This window comes from Peromyscus maniculatus, chromosome 2 (assembly GCF_049852395.1).
Source record: "Peromyscus maniculatus bairdii isolate BWxNUB_F1_BW_parent chromosome 2, HU_Pman_BW_mat_3.1, whole genome shotgun sequence".
Taxonomy (NCBI): Eukaryota; Metazoa; Chordata; class Mammalia; order Rodentia; family Cricetidae; genus Peromyscus; species Peromyscus maniculatus.
The window spans coordinates 21675035-21699099 of NC_134853.1; the positions used below are offsets into that span (position 1 = coordinate 21675035).

General features: G+C 41.6%; 2 protein-coding genes across 2 annotated transcripts in view; one reads left to right on the top strand and one right to left on the bottom strand.

The window, feature by feature from the left end:
- Positions 1-24065, bottom strand: part of LOC143266765 (uncharacterized) — a 401183-nt gene that overhangs the window by 63949 nt on the left and 313169 nt on the right. The gene's annotated exons all lie outside the window — the stretch shown is intronic.
- On the top strand, positions 40-23963 carry LOC121826061 (signal-regulatory protein beta-1-like). The gene is made up of 5 exons (XM_076563847.1): positions 40-169; positions 8480-8792; positions 11029-11032; positions 15407-15446; positions 23573-23963. The coding sequence occupies exons 1-5, from the start codon at positions 97-99 to the stop codon at positions 23896-23898; spliced, it is 756 nt and encodes a 251-aa protein (XP_076419962.1). The 5' UTR covers positions 40-96; the 3' UTR covers positions 23899-23963.

Consider the following 24065-nt stretch of genomic DNA (forward strand, 5'->3'; position numbering starts at 1 on the left):
TTCAGAGTAAGGCATAGTACCTTTTATCTCTGCAGATCAGAACCTGGGATCTCACCAGCACAGACACTGGGCTGAGCAAACTCCTTAGCTCTCAACATGCTTGACCTTGACACTTGGCCACACACTCCTCACAGTGTCCTGCTGCTGACCCTACTGCTGAGACTCACAGGTGAGTAGATCCCAGGAGTACAGTCACCTCTCTGCCTCTGTCTACCCCTGCCAATGGAACTCGAGGACTCCAGGTAAGCAGAAGAACTGTCACAGGAGAGAAGGTCAGAAAACTGGGGGCCTAGAGACAGAATCCCATGGAATGCTCTGCAAGTCCATCAGTTACAATAGGTGGCTAAAAGCATCCGATAAGATAATGTTTCAAAACCATAATTTCTTTTATATATATTATTTTATTATATATATTATTTTACAATACCATTCAGCTCTACATATCAGCCATGGGTTCCCCTATTCTCCCCCCTCCCACCCCCTCCCACCCCCTCCCCTTACTCCCAGCCTACCCCCCATTCCCACCTCCTCCAGGACAAGTCCTTCCCCGAGGACTGCGATCAACCTGGTAGACTCAGTCCAGGCAGGTCCAGTCCCCTCCTCCAAGACTGAGCCAAGTGTCCCTGCATAAGCTCCAGGTTTCAAACAGCCAACTCATGCAATGAGCACAGGACTTGGTCCCACTGCCTAGTTGCCTCCCAAACTGATCAAGCCAATCAACTGTCTCATGTATTCAGAGGGCCTGATCCAGCTGGGGGTCCCTCAACCTTTGGTTCATAGTTCATGTGTTTCCATTCATTTGGCTATTTTTTTTCAATAATTGAGTAAAACTGAAATTTATTATAAGCCACAGTCATCCTAGGGACCTCCATGCTATATATATAGCCTCTATGGTTCTATGGGTTGTGGTCTGATTGTTCTTTATTTTATATCTAGAATCCACCTATGAGTGAGTACATACCATGACTGTCTTTAATACTTCGGCTAACAAAATTCTTTTCAGCAGAATTCCATTTAAATGACTGTAACTCTGAGGCACACCAGAGCCAATAAGCACTTCCAAAGCAGTTGATGGGACTGCATGGCTCCCAGCACTGCACTCTCTGCTCACTTCCTGAGACTCTGAGGCTCACATGCAGGCCAGTGGCAGGGCTGTGGGTGAAATGTCTCTAGCAATGCCAGCCACCATTCCTGCTCAGTTAGGTTTCTCATTCTGTCCTCTGTCCTCCAGTTGCTTTTTCATCTAGTTTCAGTCTCCTCATTGAGTGCTGCATCTTTGAGAGGCTGTGATATCATGCTTTTTCTTCCAGGTTCCTGTGTTCTATTGCTAGGGTTGCCATGACAGGGTACCTCAGCCTGGTGGCCCAAACCATAGACACTCATTTCCTCATAGTTCTGGAGGCTGGAAGCCTAGGGTTAGGTGTCCACTGAGATATTTTCTTCCAGGGTGCCTTTCCTGTTATAAACTGTACCATCTCCTTCTGTGTTCATACATGAGCCTACCTCAGCTTGTCTCTTAGCTCTTCTCCATTTTTGAAATAAAACCAGTCAGGTTGGCTCAACTCCCACCTGAATGATCTCCATTGACCTGTACCTCTTTAAAGACCCTGTTCCGGCCGGGCGGTGGTGGTGCACGCCTTTAATCCCAACACTCGGGAGGCAGAGGCAGGCAGATCTCTGTGAGTTTGAGGCCAGCCTGGTCTCCAAAGCGAGTTCCAGGAAAGGCGCAAAGCTACACAGAGAAACCCTGTCTCAAAAAACAAAACAAAACAAACAAAAAAAAACCCAACCAAACAAACAAAAGACCCTGTTCCAAATACAGTCACATTATGAGGTACTGGATTTATGGCTTTGACATGTACAGCAAAAGCAACTCATGTATAACAGGTCTCGACACTTCCCTGATCTTCCTGATCTTCTCCAGCGAGCTTTATTTTCCTTATACTTGTGGCAAGTAGGATTATTGACACTCTGGTCCCTGTTCATGACTCCGAAAGGTTGTTTGTCCTCAGTTCCTTCCTTGGCCATGAAGAAAACTCCCTGGTGTGAGGTCTATGTTTGTAGTCCTCAGGCTCCCACTTTGGCTCAGATGTCATGTCATGTAACCTCACAGACGTCTACCTTTTACAATGTCCCCGTTACACTCGAACTGCACCTCAGACTACAGTAAGAGATGAGTCCTTCTGATGATTTTTGCACTTCCTGAAGCTTTTCATTTTTTAAATATTCTAAAATTAATATATAATTACATCACTTCCCTGCTCTCTCTTCCTCAAATTTATGGCCTCTGTTTCTTTCAAGTTATTTCTCTCTGTATCTCTGCCTCTGCCTTTCTGTCTCTGTGTCTCTCTTTCAACGACAAACATACAGACACAGACACTCACACACACAGACACTCACACACACACACATTTCTAAATGTATAAATACTACTTGCTCAGTTATGATGTTAACAAAGACAACACCAAGAGATGCGCTAACATTGCAGGGGGCTAGCTCAATGAAGGAGATTGTGTTCCTGCTCTGTTCATTTAGTCATGGTCCAGGCCTGCTTTGCTTTACTGCTCTTGCCCTACCATGATGTCTGTCTCCCTACAAGCTCCAAAGCCACAGGACAGCCAGTGGATTGAAAATTCTAAACTGTGACCTTTACTGCAGCTTCTGGTATTACTGATTAATTTATCTTAGAATTTGCTTTAGTACTGGGAAGTTTTCTAACACAAACGTTTTACTTTGTGTAAGGATTTGATCCTTAATTATGTCATCAGCCTTCGATGGCTTCCCAGCCTAAAAAGAGGGTGAGCCCTTTGTGGGCTCTCTGTGCCCTCTCCTCTCTGCTCCTTCCTCCCATCGGCTCCCCTCTCACCCCCCCTTTTGTGTCTCTCTGTCTCTGTTTCTCTCTCTCTCTCTCTCTCTCTCTCTCTCTCTCTCTCTCTCTCTCTCTCTCTTTCTCCCTTCTCCCCCCAATAAAACTCTAAAAAGGTAATCATGGCTATGATTCTTTTAATCAGCACGCTGCTCCACAGGCATAGTCGCTGCGGGCGGCGACCAGCCACGAGGGGCAGCGCCACGGCATAACCAACACTTTGAGTCTGAAATACCCACTAAAATTCAAGTGTGAAAACTCTCTTCCCCAGAAAAAGGCACTACTGTGAGAGATGATTGAATATTTAGACAGTAAGGTGGAGAAGAGCAACATTGTTCCATTACACACTGCCCTCATGGCAGCTCTAGGTGTATGGTCTTCCCTAAGGCTATTAATGAAAACTACAAGGTAGAAGATTAGAGCCACCATTACCCGACAGCTAAATGGAAGCTGGGAACTCAGGATGCCTTATGAAATTTTAAAATTCACCAAACAGTCAGAGTTGTATTGTCTTTTAAACTAGGCATTATTATCTGGGATCCTTTAGTTCAACCCAAGAGAAGCCATTAACATTTCCTGCAGGCCAGGTATCATTGTAATAAACTCAGATTTTCAACTAGGAACAGCATGATTTCACTCTTGTGTTGGCCTCATAGGGTTGCCATGTGTGGAATCCTTGGTTTTACTTCAATTCTGTATGTGATTTTTTTTCTTTTAGAATTAAGAATACACACACTGTCTCATTGCCTCCTGGATGTTGACATTTCTGATAAGAGCTGTGTTCACATCATTAGCAGGATGAGATGAGTCATGCTCCAGGCTGCTCTCAGGGTTCTCCGTTACTCCTCTTTGTCTGTTGGATTCTAGTGTGCACTGGTGTGAGTCTCTCTGAGTTTATCTCACATTGAATGAGTTCAGTTTGCTGGATTTATGGTTTGAGTACTTTAATAAATGAGGACGGTGTTACACAGTAGTTTTTTTTCCCAATAATCTTGCCACTACACTTCAAATTCTTCAATTTCTTCTCTTTATTGTACTCCTGCCCCTGCAGTGCTGACTGAGTGATGTTATGGTATCTATTTCCATGATTTTAGATAATTTATGTAACCTGCTAAATCCTCTGTGAATCCTGTCCATTGGGCTAAGTTAAATACTTCTTAACTCCTCAATGCTATTTGGTTCCTTCTCATGGTTTCTCTCCATTTAGTGTTATATTTTCCTATTCAGACTCTTCACTTTCTTTAGTGATTTTCTCCTTTTGATCTTTTCATATCTCAAATGAATGTTGCACAGTCTTGGTCCATTAGTATAGTACAGTGAGTGCAATGCACTGCACCTACCAGATCACAGAAGTCCAGGTAAGAAGGGGCCAGAAGTGTCAGAGTTATGGGACTTAGAGTTACTGAGAAATAGGGGCTGTGATGGGAAGACAGGTGACAAGGGAGAGCATAGCCAGATGACCACACCATGTGCAAGGAAACAAACAGGGCCTCCTGAAGGGCGGGGTGCTGTGACCCCACAATAGTTGCCTTATCACACCAGATTAGAACGTCTGTTGCTGGAGGGCTTCTCTCCAGGTTCCCCAAACCCCGCAGTCCCACAATCCACTTATAAAATAATCACTCAGACGCTTGTATCACTTATAAACTGTATGGCCGTGGCAGGCTTCTTGCTAACTGTTCTTTTATCTTAAATTAACCCATTTTTATAAATCTATACCTTGCCACGTGGCTGGTGGCTTACCCGCGTCTTTACATCTTCTTATCCTGGCGGTGGCTGCAGTGTCTCTTCTCTCCTTCTTCCTGTTTCCCCAATTCTCCTCTCTCTTTGTCCCGCCTATACTTCCTGCCTGGTCACTGGCCATCAGTGTTTTATTTACATAGAGTAATATCCACAGCACTTCCCCTTTTCTTCTTTTTTTAAAAAGGAAGGTTTTAACTCTAACATAGCAAAACCACACATAACAAAACAATTATCAAGCAAGAATTACAGTTACAATATTAAAGAAGATGTCCTATCTATCTTATATTTGTGAGTTTAAGGTTTTATATCTAACTTATCTTTTATCATAACCGAGGAAATCATAACTATCTAGTCTTCAACCACATCAAAGACCTGAGAAGGAAGATAATGGTCCCTGAGAAATGGTAGATGGATGCAAGCAACTTTCGGGAATCTTGCAAGAGTAGACCAAGACAGCTGGCAGCCTGGACAGTCACCTAATGTTTCTCAGCATTGTTGGTGCATTCAAATTGGCTACAGGCCTAGAGTATCTGACAGACCATTTTCAGAAGCAGGATTTCTGAAAGACCATCTTACCCTGTCTTGGCAGAGTACAGTGGTCGCTTTCCTTGTGTCCCGCTTGTCCAGAAAGGAGAGCATTGCATTTGTACTGTCAGCCATCAAGGCAAGGGCAGTTCTTTGCCCAGTAGGCCATTTTGTGCCAAAAGACAAACTTCCAAATGGAAATGTCTTAGAAGCCCAACATTCTCTCGGGATCAGTTGGTGCAGCCAGGAGCAATTGTGTCTCACGTCAACAGAATTCTAAGTTATTTAAATGCCATATTCTCCAGGTCTATGAAGTGTTTGAAGATTACCTGCCCATCTGACCTATGTATCTGTAAATCTGGATAACCTAACTAACGTAACTATAGAGATGACAGGCATAGGCGACTATAAATCTATAAATATTATCTATCGAAATAACCTAAGGACTAAGGCTTCACATAAATAAGGTAAACAGTCTATAAGCAAATGTATGGTGAAGAACGATGACTTCAAAATTGTGACAATACACAAGATATTTATAACAGAGGTAGGAATATATAGTGCGATATGCAATATGACAACAATATTAAATACATATCAATATACCGAATATCCTAAACAGAAGTAGAGCATATATAAAGTATGACAGATATAAATTTACATTTGTATCAATATAAAAATGTTTCAAATAAGAGTAGAAATATATGTACATTATAACAAATATAGTTCTGTATTTGTATCAATATACAAATTATCTTAAACAGGAGTATAAAAATAGTTTACATTTGTATCAACATATAAGAATCTATAAGAGTACAAATTACAGTGCAAATTATCTAAGATTGCTATTTTACTAAGTTTGTTTACTAGTGTATACAATGATTTACCATCATATCTTATACCTATCTGTTCCATTTCTTCTCCCCCCACCCCTTTTTTTTTTTTTTTTTTTTTTTTTACAATCCTGAGTTAATATTTTCTTCCACCCCCAACCCTACAACCGTCATCCATAACCCTGAGAATTATGAAACCTAAGGGAGAAGGGGCGTCGTTTTCTTAGAATTGCTTCCTGCTGTTTAGGGGGTGATGTTATCTCTGTTGGGTACTGTGAGAAAGCTCAGATAGTTAAATCTCAGTTAGACTAACTGTAGGTTCTGCAGCAAGTTTTAGAGTAATAGGTAAGATTGTCTGAAATTCTGGCAAGAAGTGTAGTATGATGATGATTACCATGGCATCATTCTGGATTGGGTAGAGTTGTTGTTGTTGGGGCCCCATCTTCCTTCTGGTGACTTCTGAGATTGCTATTGGAAAAACTTATTTGTTATCAAAAATGGGAGGTTTGGATTAAAGAGGACATAGCATGTAAGAAAGGATTCTGACTTCCAAAACATGAAACAAAATGTTTCCATTGAGTCAAACCATTAACTTTATAGAAGTCTGTTACATCATTCTTTTTATTATTATTATTATTATTATTATTATTATTATTATTATTATTATTATTATTTTACAACACCATTCAGTTCAACATAATAGCCACAGAATCCCCTGTTCTCCCCCTCTCGCCCACCCCTCCCCCCAGCCCACCCCCCATTCCCACCTCCTCCAGATCAAGGTCTCCCCCGAGGACCGGGGTTGACCTGGTAGACTCAGTCCAGGCAGGTCCATTCCCCCCTCCCAGACCGAGCCAAGTGTCCCTGCATAAGTCCCAGGATTCAAACAGCCAACTTATGCAACGAGCCCAGGACCTGGCACCAATGCACAGCTGCCTCCCAAACAGATCAAGCCAAATGACTGTCTCATCCGTTCAGGGGGCCTGATCCAGTTGGGGGCCCCTCAGCCTTTGGTTCATAGATCCTGTGCTTCCATTCATTTGGTTATTTGTCCCGGTGCTTTATCCAACCTTGGTTTCAACAATTCTCGCTCATATAAACCCTCTTCTTACTCACTAATTAGACTCCCAGTGCTCCACCAGGGGCCCAGCCGTGGATGTCTGCCTTCAGATTCCTCAGTCCTTGGATGGGGTTTATGGCACCACTATCTGGGTGTCTGGCCATCCCATCACCAGAGTAGATCAGTTCCTGCCGTCTTGTGACCATTGCCAGCAGTCTTTTGAGGGGGTATCTTTGTGGATCTCCGTGGGCCTCCCTAGCTCTCTGCTTCCTCCCCTTCTCACCTTCTCATGTGGTCTTCATTTACCATGGTCTCCTATTCCTTGTTCTCCCTCTCTTTTCTTGATCCAGTTAGGATCTCCCACTCTTTCCCTTGACTGTCGCCCTTCATTGTTCCCACTCATGACCAGGCTATTCATGTAGATCTCGTCCATTTCTCCGTGTCTTTTTTTGGGGTCCCGTTTTCCAGGTAGCCTCACTGCTATTACATCATTCTTAAAGTTGCTATAATTCTGAGTTGGAGAGATGGTTCAGGGATTAAGACCACTTGCTACTCCTCCACAGGACCCAGGTTCAATTCTGAGCCCCCACATCAAGACTTATAATTATATATAACTTTACTTCCAAGGACTCTGAAACCTTCTTCTAGTTTTTTTGACCAGTAGGCATGCATTTGGTGCGCAGACACACATAGAAGCAAAATACTCACACATATAAAATTAATTAACTAATTAATGTGATTATAATACATATTTTAAAAACTGGTAACAAACTGAGATTTTATTTCTCTAATTAAGGTGTATATTATTGCATATTGGGAAATATCTATGTCATATAACTCCACCTGATAAAGCAACACCAGGCATACACAGAAGCAAGATACCCACACACATATAATCAATTAGTTAATTAATGTAATTATTATAATATATTTTAAAAACTGGTAATTTAAGCCAAGGTTTTATTTCCCTAATTAAGGTGCATATTATTGCATATTGGGACCTATCTATGGCATTATCACTCCACCTGATAAAGCAACCATATCGAGAACTGGGGGCCTGACCCAAAGAAGCTTGTAATAAAATGAACATCTCATTAATTATACAAAGCACTAAGTTCACATCTCACTGTTCTAAAATAGTCAGGGAATCACATCCAATACTATTATTTAAGAAGTGCCATATGCCATGTGCACAGAAAATGAGAACCAAACAAATACTGGACAAAACATGAGAATTCCAAAAAGAATTGGGGCTTCAATCAGAATACTGCCAAGTTCTTAGTGTCTCTGTGATTCAGTTTTTTTGTCTGTTACATTCTCTTGTTAAGAGGCCTAAGAGAGGAGAACTGTGATCACATCATGCTGAGCTTTACTAAGAAACAGTGTTTGATCACAAACTTGAAAAGCGTGTGGATTCCCATCATGATGAGCACTGACTGATGTTTCCTGCAGGAGCAGATACACAGAAGGAGCTGAAGGTGATCCAGCCTGAGAAATCAGTTTCTGTCTCTGCTGGAGCCTCAGCCACTCTGAACTGCACTGTGACCTCCTTGCTCCCTGTGGGGCCCTCGAAGTGGTTCAGGGGTACAGGGGAGAGTCGGCACCTAATATACAGTTTCACTGGAGAGCGATTCCCCAGAGTCACAAATGTTACAGATACTACAAAGAGAAACAACCTGGACTTTTCCATCCGCATCAGTAATGTCACACCTGCAGATGCTGGTACCTACTACTGTGTGAAGTTCCAGAAAGTAGACCCAGACAAGTGTGGGGCATTTACCCACCACCCCCACAGTTTCCCAGAGTTTTCTTGAGTGCAATCAGCAGGAAATATTAGATAGAAGGATTTATAGCGGAGAATCTTGTGGAGATAAACAGATAGAAAATAAAAGATAGCCTCGAGAGGGCCTGGAACCTATTCCAATGGGCCCGGACTGTCTCTGGTCCAGGGTTTTTATAGAGACGCCAAGGGGCGGAGCAAAAGACCTCCTCCCCCAGCACAGTCAAGTGTAGGCCATCTCAGACACCTGCACTCAGGCCCGTGGTCCTGATCATCCTCTATTCGGACCTGCTGGGTAAAGCCACGAGGAACCCCAGAACGGGCTCTCACAGGCCCCCCCTTCTTAATATATAAAAAAATAACTATTAATGGCTTACAGCAATCTCCATAGCTGTTACACCTCCCAGTGTGGGAGTAGAGGATGATATAAATGACATTTCTCTTTTGAATTAGGTCCAAGGTGACCACAGCAGTCTTAGCTGCTTCAAGCCCTTTCTAAACCAAAACTCTTAAGGCGACTACAAACTTAAAGAATCCCTTAGCTTCATCATTACCATTAACAGGTTAACATAAATATTGCTATACATAGTCACAATTCTCTCAATCTTACAACTCAAAACAAACTCTTAACAGAACCATTAGAATTAGCATATATGGTGCTATATATAGTTAACAATTTTCTCCGTCTTACAACTTTAACTCAGTCATTTGAATTTTCTTGTTAACAGAACATAGGAAAAACTTCGATGTATTCACATCAAACTTAAACGTTTCCTCAATTCCACAAAGCCAGGGTGCATTAATATCAATAAGTTTCTGCGAACATAATTCAATCTCATAGCTCCTCCTTTTCTTTATAATTTTTAAGCAAAATCTCAAGCCTAGTTAGAAAACCCAAACTTTTCTGTTTAAACAGTTCCATTTGTAACACAAAACCAGTTCCATAAGTAATTCCATTTTTACATAAACAGTTTCACAAAACAATTCATAAATCTCCAGTTAATAAAGCATATATGTATACACAAAATTGCATCTTGATTCTAAGTAGAAATACATTTCTTCATTTAAACAGTTCCATTTTTAACCCAATTCCAGAAAACTGTTCCTAGGTCATTACTATAAGTAAGCTCAAAATTGTCCCATTGCAATGAAATCTCTATTGTTCATTTCATTTAAGTACCAAAATTCAAATGATAAATATTGGTACTAGCCTTCCAAATTTGAAGAAATCCATAACCAAAATGTTTTTGTAATTTTTTCTCATTTTAAGTTCAAAAAGTTCAAATAAGAAATAAATTCTGGTATCAGGCTTTCACTTCCAAATATGAAGAGACGTTTTTCAACCAAAACTTTTTGCAGTTAATAATTTTTGTTCAAACAAGCGTCTCTGCAACTTTTGTTCTCACAGACAGACCTTTTTAGTTATAGTAATATTTTAAACCGCACCGTTTTTGCTGTTAGCTCAGGTTTTTCTGTGCTGCGTTGATATTCCATGGATCTCAGCTGCAGATGCCTTGTGCTGGTTCTGGCGTCCGCCATTCTTAGCTTCTTAGCGGCTTCCAGAGCTTTTTAAACCATTCAGACTGCCTACTTAGCAGTCTACTAGGACACTGTCTCCTGTGTCTCAGGTGTTTTCACCATATACATTAAGAATAGAGTCACACTTAACATTTACACTTTACAAACCCACATAACTTGTGCTTAAGCATAAACTCACTCAACATTTACACATTTTTACAAACTCACATATAACATATTAACATCTACTTATTTATACTTTAAGGAAACTATAGAACTACTTTAGCAAATATATTTCTTATTCTTATATACTTATATTCATTCCATCTTATTTCTTATTTAAACTTACATTTACAACTAGCATCTTACAAGCTTATTACTACATGTCTTAAGACTACCTTAGATACTTCTTACAAGCTTATATTCTTAAAGGAACTCTATAGATCTATTTTACAAACTTATATAGGCTACCATTAGCATATATTTAACTTAGCAAACACCTAAAGATTTCTTAACACAGATCTAACAAGACAGCATTTTTACAAACTCACATATCTTATTTTCGTCTTTCTACTTCCTACTCTTAATTATTATCACCATCTCTATTAGAAAGATTCTCTTAACTAGACAGGAAGTACGTACATCATTTCTAAAGTTTAGAGTTTATAGTCAGTTTTGTTATAAAGCACTGGGATTTAGTGAGTGTTGTCATCATAGAGTTGTGATACTTGTTGCTAGGGGATTGTAACATTCTCAGGACAAAGCCACACCCCAAAGTTTCCAGTGGGCCTTTTTGAACTGGCAGAGATGCACTGTTAGCAGTAGACGGTTTTTAACTAGAGGCTGTCCCTTCACCCAAATTCATAATAGCTCCCCTAAGAACTTCAATTCAAACAAACGTTTCTATCACAGCAGTACTTTTGGTTTGTTCTACTGAAAAACTTTACGCTGAGGGTGAAATTACTGTATTTAGCTGCTGAAAAGCTCTTCGCCAAAACTGCACAGCTATTAGGTGATATAAGGTATTTTTCTAAAGGAGCTAGTAAAGCCAAAAGCGGCACAGCTCCGAACTCTTATTCCTCACTGTTTGCATTAAACCAGTGACAAAACCTCAGAAATACTAATCGAGCCACTTTCATTCTGGTTCCTTTATAGGAACCTCATCGGAGCTGACCTTCCTTAGGTTCCACGCTCCTTACCAAACGCTCCGGTAACCACCGAGCTTCATTCTTCTCTTGTGAAAAAACACAAACATGTCCTCAACCCCATATTAAAACAGGATCAGGACCCTTCCATAATCCCGAGCAGGGAGCTTTCCATTTCACTTGAGTTTCAGGATTTAGTATTTTCACTTCATTAGCTTTAACTCCTGATGTTATCAGCAGCGGTGATATTTAGCATTGATTTCTTATAAGGAACTTTCAGGTAAAGCAACTCTTTTGTAAGATAGCTAGATTTTCTGAAGTTTGTTTCCCATCTATAAAGCAGTCATTTCTTTTCTGAATGCCTGTTTCCTTGTCTCCTTATTAGATTTGCAAAGGAATTACTCATTGCAGGCAGTTTGTTCAAAAGGCAAAGAACTTTAATTTCAACATAAGTTTCTTCATATCTAAGACAATGTTCAGTGTATAAACTGCTTTCCCTAGTTTTGAGGATTTTAAAGTGGCTTGTTTGCTCTTATAGATAGCTTTTTGTCATCCAACTGCCGTAAAAACTTTGCACAGCTATTAGGGTAAATAAGGCATCTTACCAAAGGCGCCCCAAATCACGAAGCACCTAGTTCCGTATCCTTTCAATTTTTCATTGGAACTGACACTTAAACCCTTAGACGACTTTTCCCTTTATTCTTTTAAAAGCTGTATTTTAATTTTACCATGAACGTATTTTCGAGCTGACAAAAGTGTTTCAGGGCAATGTTGCCATCTTTAGCGGAAAAACTACCTTTCCCAGAATGCATTTCCCTTATATCAGTCCATAATAATATCAGTCCCATATCAGTCCCTTATATCAGTCCCTTATATCATTTTCCTTATATCATTGATTTCCCATAGTTCTTTTCGGGTCTGAGAGTCAACTGGTTCTCTTTTACCAGACTTGCTTACAAATTCTTGCCCGGGAGGTTTGAACAAAGTTTTTTGCTTTTGTAATGGGAGATTTGAACAAGCATTTTACATTTTCAGCTATGGGACATTGGGAGGTTTTTGGTCTCTCAACTGGCTTCAACAGGTGTTTCAACTTCATCAGACACTGGCCCCCAAATCAGAACCGCACCTCCTGCCTCGTTAGCGTGCATGGAGGCTGGCATTTCTGATAGCAACTTTCCTCAGGGCTTGTGTTTGCCTTAGCCAGTCAGTGAAAAACAAGATCATTTGCAACAGAGCTTTTCCATAGCTCCTTCAGAGATTTTTTTCCATTGATCTTATTCTCATTTTGCTTGTTCCTTCCCCCCCAGATGCAGAGCTTCAGGTATCTGAGGCTCTGTTCCTCTGTTAGCTGCTTTTGGAGGTAGCGGCTTTTTCTCTCCCCCTGAATCTGCCACCTCCAATTCTAGCAGCTTTGTCAGGTCATGTATTTTCTGGGGAGGATTATGTCCCTTCTCTGTTCTTCAGAGTCTTTCTCCCAGACAGTTCCCAGTTTGGTCTCAATTTATCCCCTCTACCCCAGAAACAATTTCCGACACTACAGTGGCGTCTTTCCCTGCTACTGAAGGTAGGGGCTTTAGTCCGTTTCTGTTTTCGGGGTCTGTGTGGTTTGCGAACAGACTAATAATCTAACAAGGGAGGTTTTTGCCATTTCTAAACTCCCATTAGGATGGGTGTTTTGCCTCATCAGGCCCTCACCTGGCCCAGTCCCCCAATGGGTTGCATTTGCTTGTCTGGGTGTTCAAGGACAGAGCTTATGCCAGAGGCAATCACCCATTAGGGCTACACTCCCTCATCTCAGGGAGTCAGTTGAAACAAAGCTTTTCTCAAAGAGGTGCTTTCTCTGACAGAAAAGCAAGCTTTACTCCAGGATAGTTCTGTTCTGCCCTGGCTGGGCTCTTTCCCCAGACAGCGTTCTGACTCAGCAGCACAACTGCTTCAGACACAGTTCAGCTTTACTGTTTTCAGTTTCACTGTTTTCTGTTTTACAGAAAGGTTCTTTCTCTGATAGGAAAGCTTTTTCTCAGATTTCTTTTTGCAGTTGTGGACCTATTAACCCGGGACTTGTAGGAAAGCGCACAACTGTGCCGTTCCCACTGGCTTTAGCTTTGTTTGTTCATTAGCAATCTTCCCCTGGGTCCTACACCTTCCTGCCTCAGCTCTGTGCTCCAGGAAGTTTACAACTGCAGGAACCCTAGTATCCCCGAAGTGCACTCCAACTCAGAGACGCTGGCCAGTCGCCTCTGGGTTTTTGGTCAGAAGCAAGGATACAATGCTAACAGTTTGCATTGCTTCAGGGGATCTTTGCATTAGGAAGATTAGGAGCACCTTTCCATTCTGAAATACTCAGAAACAAAGCACTTGATGCCTCAGCTCAGCTGTAACTGTGAAGCTTGGCTTTTTGCTTTTTTCAGGTAAAGTTTCCTGCCCTTTTGGGCTCTCTGTAGCTCTTTACCCACACTCTCCCAAGCGTTTCCCTCAGGGTACTCTGACCCACTGTCTTTTACTAGCTTGAAGAGACAGAGCTTAGAAGGGGTTTTTAGAAACTTGTCCTTGCCTCCTGCATTGCAGGGAGGATTTTTAAAGCTTGAAAGAGAACTTAGAGAGGTTTTGCTGTCTTAAGTTTGTTGTTTTCCCTTAGAGCTAATCACAGGTGGTCCCCATACTAATATCTTCAGGTGATTCTACTCTCCTTTCTGAAAGAGAGTTCTAGTTTTTAAGTTTAAGAGAGCTTTTGAGAAAGATTAAGGTTTTTTAGAGAGATTTTTCCCCAAAAATTTTCCAAGAAGAGCTTTTAGTTTAAGAGAAAGATTTTTCCCCCCAGGAGAAAGACCAACTTTTCCCAAAACTTCCCAACTTTAAACTTTGACTTCTTACACTCCCATTTTTGCCTCAGGGAGAAATTACTTTCTCCTGCTGCTTGGACTTAGCATTTCAGCTGTCCCCAGGTCAAAAGCTTCCATAGGAAACGTTTTCTTCCCCATAAGCTCAGAGAAGAGCTTTTTTACTACCCGAAAAGCCCAAAGAAATATTTTTTCCCCCAGTTTGCTTTCATTGCCCCCAAAGTTAGAAAATTGAAGAGTTTTTCTGTCTAGTTGCTTTACTTATTTTTTCCTACACAATCTTACATTTCTAAGTTTTTCCTAAACTATATTACTACCCTATGCCTTATAGTTATCACAGATAGAAATTGAGAAAGGGATAGAAGATAGAAAATTTTGACAGAAGAGAATTTTGCTGTAGCATCGGACATCCTTCCAGTCAGCTTTCCTTTTCTCTCGAGGATAAAACCCCTGCCTCACCAAAAAAAATATATATATGATATATTTTTTTTTCATAACACCAGCATGCCTTTCCACTGGCAGGGCTGACTCAGCACTTTCACCAAAAACTCTGTATTAAAACTATTATTTTCCTTTTTCTTTAGTCCCTATTACTTTGTCTTAATTCCCTGTTCATTTGTCTTTAGTCCCCCCTTTTTTTCTCCCTTTTTTCTTTAGTCCCTTTTTTTTCCTTTAGTCCCTTTTTTTCCCTTTTTCTTTAGTCCCTTTTTTTCTTTAGTCCCTGTTCACAGCGCCATTCTGTGGGGCGTTTACCCACCACCCCCACAGCTTCCCAGAGTTTTCTTGAGTGCGATCAGCAGGAAATATTAGATAGAAGGATTTATAGCGGAGAATCTTGTGGAGATAAACAGATAGAAAATAAAGGATAGCCTCGAAAGGGCCTGGAACCTATTCCAACGGGCCCGGACTGTCTCTGGTCCAGGGTTTTTATAGAGACGCCAAGGGGTGGAGCAAAAGACCTCCTCCCCCAGCACAGTCAAGTGCAGGCCATCTCAGACACCTGCACTTAGGCCCGTGGTCCTGATCATCCTCTATTTGGACCTGGACCTCCTGGGTAAAGCCACGAGGAACCCCAGAATGGGCTCCCACAGACAAGGAGCTTCAGTCTGGGGGAGGCACAGTGCTCTATGTGCTTGGTAAGTACCGCTTTGTCCTCCTCATCCCTCATATCTCCAATATGTCAAAATGTGTTCAAGATTCTGTTAGCAACAAGGAAGAAGCAAGCCTGTAAGTGACCCTCATGTTCATAGCATGACTTTACCCCAACTGTAGACCATGGAAGCAGAGGAGAGAAGAGGACATGCTATTTGCTAGAGGTGCCATGTGTGATAAATAAGCATATATCCATACCCTTGTCTGCCTCACAATACTTATCTTTTTCAATCTGTCTCAGTCTAGTGGCTACATAAAGATAGCTGATGCTAGCTATGTTCAGTGACAGGGACAAATCTGGCCTATTGCCTCCGGATTGTATTACCTCACCCATTTAAGTCTTCTCTTTCTACCCTAACAACCTGGGGCCTAATGTATGCCAGGTTATACTCTAGATGTCAAATGAGATGGCAAGAAGGAGCCTAGCAGAAGCTCTTTACCAAAGATGTGTGTCTCCTCCCCACAAGAGGAAAAGCACATCAATGCAGAAAGTGACACGGCCAGGGCACAGTGTGCTTTTCTCATTTTCTCTTCATCCACAGCACACTGAGATCCTTTGGTATTCGCCCACATTCACTGTGGAATCTCTCATCCTTGGTTTAGACCTCTGTCTTGGATCTGTCTGGAGTCATTTTCTTTCCTACTTGCACAGGAACTAAAGGTTCTGGGCAATGTATGCATAAATAAGTACTGAAATTAGTCTCCATGTAGATGATCTCCAATCATCAGCATAGGCATCAGGACATTCACTTTGAACTTCTGTGAACCGACTATGTGGCTGTGTGGCTGGACCCTGGCATCTTCTTTTTCTCTTTTCTCTTTCCTCCCCTTCTCTTCAACCTAGATTTCTCCTCCTATTTATTCTCTCTGCCTGCTAGCCCCACCTATTTCTCTCTCCTGCCCAGCTATTGGCCATTCAGCTCTTTTTTTCACTTAGTTTTTCTATCACTTCATTTTATTTCATTTATTTTTTATTAAGGAATTTTTTATTCATTTTACATACCAACCACAGATCCCCCTCTCCTCCCTCTTCCTGCCCCTCCAGCCTTCTCCCCTGCCCCCAGTCTACCTCCCCATTCTGCTCTCCAACAAGGTAAGGCCTCCCATGGGGAGTCAGCACAGCCTGGTACATTCAGTTGAGGCAGGCCCAAGCCCCTCCCCCTGCAACAAGGCTGTGCAAGGTGTCCCACCATACATAGTGGGTTTCAAAAAGCCAGCTCATGCATCATGGGTGGATTCTGATCCTACTGCCAGGGGCTCTTTAAGCAGATCAAGCTACACAACTGTCTTGCTTATGCAGAGAGCCTAGTCCAGTTCCATGGAGGCTCCATAGCTGTTGGTCTAAAGTTCATGAGTTCCCACTAGTTTGGTTTGGTTGTCTCTGTATGTTTTCCCAACATGATCTTGATGCCCCTTGCTCATAGAATCCCTCTTATGTCTCTTTGACTAGACTCCTGGAAGTCAGCCTGGTGCTTGGCTGTGGATCTCTGCATCTGCTTCCATCAGTTACTGGATGAAGGCTCTATGGTGACAGTTGCGGTATTCACTAATCTGATTATCAAGATAGGCCAGTACAGGTACCCTCACGGCTATTGCTAGTACTCTAACCTAAGATTGTCTTTGTGGATTCCTGGGAACTTTCCTGGCACCCAGTTTCTCCCTATTCCTATGATGTCTCCCTCTACTGTGGTATCTCTTTCATTGCTCTCCCATTCCATCCCTGTTCCAGCTTAACTATTCTGTTCCCTTATGTTCTCATCCCCCATGCCCTATCCTCCATTGTTCTCCTCATCCCCAGTTTACTCATAGAGATCTCATCTATTTTTCCTTCCCAGGGTGATTCATGCATCCCTCTTGTTAGCTAGCTTCTTTGGAGCTGTGGGTTGTAGTTTGGTTATCCTTTGTTTTACATCTAGTATCCACTTATGAATGAGTTACAAACCATGTTGGTTTTTCTGAGTCTGGGTTACCTCACTCATGATATTTTCTGGGTCCATCCATTTGCCTGCAAATTTCATGATTTTTTTTTTTACTATTTTTTTACATATTGTGTATATACCACATTTTCATTATCTATTCTTTGGTTGAGGGGCATCTAGGTGTTTCCAGGTTCTTGCTATTATGAATAATGCTGCTATGAACATAGTTGAGCATATGTCCTTATGGTATGATTGAGCAGCTCTTGGGCATATGCCCAAGAGTGGTAGAACTGGATCTTGAGGAAGATTGGTTCCCAATTTTCTGATAAACTGCCATACTGATTTTCAAAGTGACTGTACGAGTTTGCACTCCCACCAACTGCAGAGGAGTGTTCTCTTTGCTCCACATCCTCTGCAACATAAACTGTTATCAGTGTTTTTGATTTTAGCCATTCTGACAGGTGTAACATAGTATCTCAGAGTAGTTTTGATTTTTGCATTTCCCTGATGACTAAGGATGCTGAGCAATTCCTTAAATGTCATTTGGCCATTTGAGATTCTTCTGTTGAGAATTCTCTGTTTAGCTCTGTAGCCCATTTTTTAATGGTATTTTGATGTCTAGTTTCTTGAATTCTTTATATATTTTGGAGATCAGTCTTCTGTCAGATGTGGGGTTGGTGAAGATCTTTTCTCATCCATTTTGATCCACTTGGACTTGAGTTTTGTGCACAGTGACAGATATGGATCTATTTGCAGCCTTCTACATGTTGACATCCAGTTATGCCAGCACCATTTGTTGAAGAAGCTTTCTTTTTTCCACTGTACAGTTTTGGCTTCTTTGTCAAAAATCAGGTGTTCATAGGTGTGTGGATTAACATCAGGGTCTTCAATTTGGTCCCATTGGTCCACATGTCAGTTTTTTATGCCCTCACTCCATATTAGAACTGAGAACTATTCCCCTGTGTAAACAAAGCAACTAGTAGTAGTCCAGCAACGAGAGACATACCAATTCAGCTCCATGGCTGGCTATTTGGCTGGACCCTGGCATCTCCCTCTTCTCCTTTTCTTGTTCTTCCCATTTTCTTTTTCTTTTTTTTAAACTTCTCATTCTAATGTCTTTATTTGGCACAAACCAGTGTTTAAATGTGTATGCTAATTCTACATTCCAATGACAATGCTTTCTCATAGAAAAACCATACTTATTTCATAATTGGCTAAACATATGATATGTCCCAAATTAAATAAAATCAAACTTATGACACTCAAGGAAGATAGTCTTTTTTGTGGCATTTTAGCTGTGAACTGCTAGAATAATTTTGCTTTGCTTAAAGTTTTATTTCAAAAACCACCACCACCACCACCACCACCACCACCACCACAACAACAACAACAACAACAACAAATCCCCACAAAAAGCAAAAATTCCCCCAGAATAACAACTTGTGAAGAAACATGCCTTTGTGAGAGCTCCCAAGCTATCACCCACTTTGCTGCAGAGGAGCACAAACATGTCAACCCTGCTCTTCTGTATTTATAAGCAGTCTTATGTATCTGAAGCTATTAGGCAGGTGACATTTCTTGGCACTGCAAATTTATTTGTTCCCTTTAACTGCCTTTGTGGCTGTTCTTCTAGGTCAGTACCTTTAATTTTGTATGAAGTATTGCAGTCTGGAGGCCTCCTGAAAAAAATGTTCTGCCTATGATTGAATTTGAATTCTATTTGGTGGCCAACTTCTTGGCTTCTATTGGTGTGGTGGACTCTCTTCATGTTCACAGCTGCTCAGTGGTCAGAAGCATTTACATTTGGGTCCACTATAGTATGTATCTTCATTTATCCACAATTATATTCCACCATATTATTGTATCTTCAGTTATTTAACATCTTCTCATACTGGAACTTGAAGTCACCCCTGTTCTCTTATTTCCTGTCTCTATTGAGAACGATATAGAACTTACCATATTCAAATATCAACTGTACACTATTCCTTTAGTCTGTTTTTCAAAGTGAGATTGCAGAGGAGAGATGGTACAGTGGGTGTGAGTCCTTCCTGGGCAAGTATGAGGACTTGGACTCAGATACTCAGAACCCAGATAAAAAGCCTGGTGTGGCCATACACCAGTGTTGGGATAGAGACAAGAGGATCTCCAAAGCATGTCAGCAATCGCCTCACTGAAAAGTGAGCTCCTGGTAAGGTGAAAGATCTTAAAACAAGACAGACAGAGATAAAGGTAGACAACCAATGTCCTCCATGGACATGTGCACCCTCCCACACACAAATGTGTACACACCATGCATCACACACACACACACACACACACACACACACACACACACACAATGACATTGCTCAACTGTGAAATTTTACACTTTTCAGTCTTTCACAGATACTGCTGATTATTCCACAGTACAAATTTAGCAGCTTATACACCCAGAAATTTTATGGGTCACAGTTTCAATCTGTTTGTTTTTTCCATTCTGAGTGATGAAAACATTATCATAGTTTTAATCAACTAGTCATTAGAAAACATTTTCATATGTTTCATGTTTTTATATGTACATATATATAATATAATTCTTAAAATTATGTGTTCCTATTCTATGCCCGTTTTTCACTTGAATTGTCTGAAATGTAAAATATTAACTCCTTGTATTCAAGTTGCCTTTTCCAGTCCCTTGATGGTTTTTTTCTTTTTTTATTATTAAGAAATTTTCTATTCATTTTGCATACCAACCACAGATCCTCCTCTCCTCTCTCCTCCTGCCCCCAGCCTCGCCCCCTAATCCATCTCCCAATTCCACCTCCTCCAAGGCAAGGTCTCCCATGGGGAGTCAGCAGAGCCTAGTACATTCAGATGAGACAGATCCAAGTCCCCCCTCCCTGCACCAAGGCTGTGCAAGGTGTCCCACCATAGGCACTGGGCTCCACAATGCCCACTCACGCACCAGGGAGAGATCGTGATCCCACTGCCAAGGGGCCCCTTATGCAGGTCAAGCTAAACAACTGTCTCACCTATGCAGGGGGCCTAGACCAGTCCCATGGAGGCTCTACAGCTGTTGGTATAAAGTTCATGAGTCCCCCCTAGTTTGGTTTGGTTGTCTCTGTATGTTTCCCCATCATGATCTTGATGCCTCTTGCTCATAATTCCTCTTCTGTCTTTTCAACTGGACTCCTGGAGCTTGGACTGGTGCTTGGTTGTGGATCTCTGCATCTGTCCTCCCCTTTTCTTTAGCCTAGATTTCTCCTTCTTATTCTCTCTAGCCCTACCTATTTATCCTGCCTAGTTATTGGCCATTCAGCTCTTTATTAGAATACTTCTATGTTTTAGACAGACAAAGTAATACAGCTTCACAGTGTTAAACAAATGCAGCATAAAAGAATGTAACACATTTTTGCATTATTAAACAAATATTCCACAACATAGTTGAATGTAACACATCTTAAACTGATATTCCACAACACATGCCTTCTGGAGGAGGCCTGCTACTTTTGAGGGTGAATTAGTTATAAGTATGTTACCATTTTCCTACCTTGAGGTGGTATAGCAAGAACCCCTCAACAGAGAGACAAGAGGAGTGGCTTTATCCTGGCACCGCACAGCGTCCTCACGTGATACCCACTCCCTGCCAGCACAGTATATAGACTTATTAAACACACTTAGAGAAACTACTGACATGTAGGAAATACTTCATCTTGTGTGGATTTTCACTTTCCCTCTCCAGGATTTAGTTATCAGTTAAGTGGAGGTGAGGGTTGGTGGCACTCAAGCTGGCTTCTCTTTTCTCCTTGGAATAACTTGGGAAACTGAGAGAAGTCCCAGATCCATCCATGTTCCTCTAATTGGTCTGATATGGGTTTTGGCATCTGAAATATCATATGTCTTCAGAACGTGCTAATACACAGCTTGGGTTTAAAATCCATTGAGATACATTTTCAGAAACAACAGGAGACATTTGTGATTATTCCCTTAATAGAGCTCTTTGGCCACCAAGCTGAGCCATGACAACCCGTTATGCTTCACAGTAGCAGGGCACAGCCTGCTGCACACAATATCCTAAAGCCCAAGTAACGTGCCAGTGACATTTCTCAGAGAGGTGACCCAGGGTCCCTAAGATCCCATCAAAGCAGAGCCCTGTCAACTTCAGTCTCAGGGCACAACTTCCCTACATTGTACAGGACTGCAGGAGAATGATTTCTGAGGCCAGACATTTCTCACTTTCACTCAGAACTCCACCTTAATGACAGTATGTCACTGAGCTCTGTCCTTCAATCTTCTGAATTAACCCATCTGGAGGAAGAGCTTGTGGTCCTGATTGTACTGTAACAGCTATTCACCAGCTTAGTGAGAAGATCACTAAAAAGAGGAGAATGGCAGGGAATAAAGGTGTTCCTCACCTGGTGGGTAGTGACCCCTCTGCTGGTTGAACACTTTCACAGAGGTCTCATATCAGTTATGATTTAAACAGTAACAAAATTACACTTATGAGGCAGCCACAGAAATAATTTTATGGTTGGAGGTCACCGCCATGTGAGGAACTGTATTAAAATGGTCTAAGCATTAGGAAGGTTGAGAGCCACTGGTAGAGGCTCTGCTTTTTATAGGTTTTTCAGAGTAGGGGGAGGAACAATCTAGAGACATGCCATATTGCACATTTATGGATTTTCCTGCAGCTAATAGTGGTAAAGAATAAATATATGATCTCACATATAGTAACAACTGCAGTGATATAGGGGATTTATAAGCTCATACATAGGCATGGGATTCTACCTTCATTTTCATCTTACTATGGTGATGTTTTTATTTAGTTTTTATGAAAGGAGACATTGATGCTCATTAGATAGAGAATAAGATTCAAATTAATCACCTCTTGGGGTTAAGATGAGCTTTTTCTTTTGGTCTCTGTAACTTGTCCACCCACATACACTCTGATATTAATCCCACTAAAGGTTTGGTCACTGAAAACTGGGCAATATCAAAATGACCAGAAACTTCTGATCCCTCAAACCTGTAGGGATAACAGTAATGCTCCATCTAGGTAGCTTAACTTCAGGTAACACTTGGTTACACTCCAGGTTTGATAGATGTTTGAGAAGGACTCACATATGTACAAATACAAATGTGTATGGTATTGCCAAATGCAGCCTGTTACACATAATAACATTAGCATAAGTCATTTACAGACACACTGCCTTCTTCCTACTAGCCCACCCATATGTGTGATTACAACCAGGGACTGTTACTGTCTGCTCAACAGGCTCACACCTGTGTCTCTTATGATTAACCATTAGGAAATGAACTAACCACCTTTAGCTTCTTCTGCAGGAGGTAAGCACTGTTTTCAACCTCAAGTTAAGTTTACCTGAAGCCCATTTAGAGATGCAGACTAGTGAGCTATCAGTGTTAAATTCAGGCTTGGCACAGATGAGACATACTAGCATGTTGGTCCAAAAGAAAGCAAGCAACTGGGGAAGCAGGAAGGGCTCCAGCTTTGTGGTACCTCTGTGACGTCATTTATTTCCTGGGTTACTATAGATGTAAATCTGCAAATATTTTCCCTAGATTTGCTGGGTTTCCAGAAGAAGCCATCAGGAGAAGATGATAGAAAATATAAAATACATTGATAATTGCCTTCCTTTGCCCAGGCTGAGAATTCTTCCTGGCCTTCCCCTCCCTCATTTACTGCTGGGGATCTTTGCTGAAATCTGGATACAAAAGAATAAGGGATACTCCAGAAGGCCCAGTACAAACCTTGCCAACCACACCCATAAAAAAAAAAAAAAACCTTGGGGCTGGAGAGATGGCTCAGAGGTTAAGAGCACTGACTGCGCTTCCAGAGGTCCTGAGTTCAATTCCCAGCAACCACATGGTGGCTCACAACCATCTATAATGAGATCTGGTGCTCTATTCTGGCCTGCAGACATACATGCAGGCAGAACACTATACATAATAAATTAAAAAACAAAAACAAAAACAAAAAAACCTTGAGCAGAATAAACAGCCAATGTCTGTGGTTGGGACCAGCTACCACTTTGGAGTAGAGCAGGTCCTTAGCATTGCTGAAGCTCTGATATTGATCCCAAGCACCACAATAAACAATGACAAGGGGGATAGTATCTATGAAGATCCCTCACAATGTTATGTCAACAGTGGTGGCATCACAATCACATCCTTATCTACATGCTCCCTTGTAGCTAAACCTTCTCTTCCTGTGGTAATGGGCCCTGCAGTCAGAGTTACTCCTGAGCAAACAGTGAACTTCACATGCAAGTCCTATGGCTTCTCTCCTCAGACCATCACACTTAAGCAGTTCAAAGATGGAAATGAGCTCCCTCGCTTGCAAACTACTGTGGAGCCCAAAGGAGAAAGCGTCTCCTACAATCTCTCCAGCACAGCCCAGGTGGTGCTGAGCCCTCGAGATGTCCACTCTCAGATCATCTGTGAGGTGTCCCATGTCACCTTGCAAGGAGGCCCTCTCCATGGGACTGCCAACTTGTCTGACACCATCAGAGGTAAATGACACTGAATCCCAGCTCAAGCTCATAGCTGTTCAGAATGGTTTGGTCCATAGTTCCCAGCAAGCATTCATGCATACCATATGGGGTTGGGAATAATAGACTATGGTCAGCAATAAAGGAAACTGTATTTATTTTAACAGAAAAAATTATAGCTGTACTGATTATGAAC

What these genes read in the sequence shown, in the direction of transcription:
- LOC121826061 (XM_076563847.1), top strand. Translation starts at nt 97, where the DNA reads ATGCTTGACCTTGACACTTGGCCACACACTCCTCACAGTGTCCTGCTG. An exon ending in CCTACTGCTGAGACTCACAG is followed by an intron (nt 170 to 8,479) that starts GTGAGTAGATCC and finishes TGTTTCCTGCAG; the next exon opens with GAGCAGATACACAGAAGGAG. An exon ending in CACAGTGCTCTATGTGCTTG is followed by an intron (nt 15,447 to 23,572) that starts GTAAGTACCGCT and finishes GCTCCCTTGTAG; the next exon opens with CTAAACCTTCTCTTCCTGTG.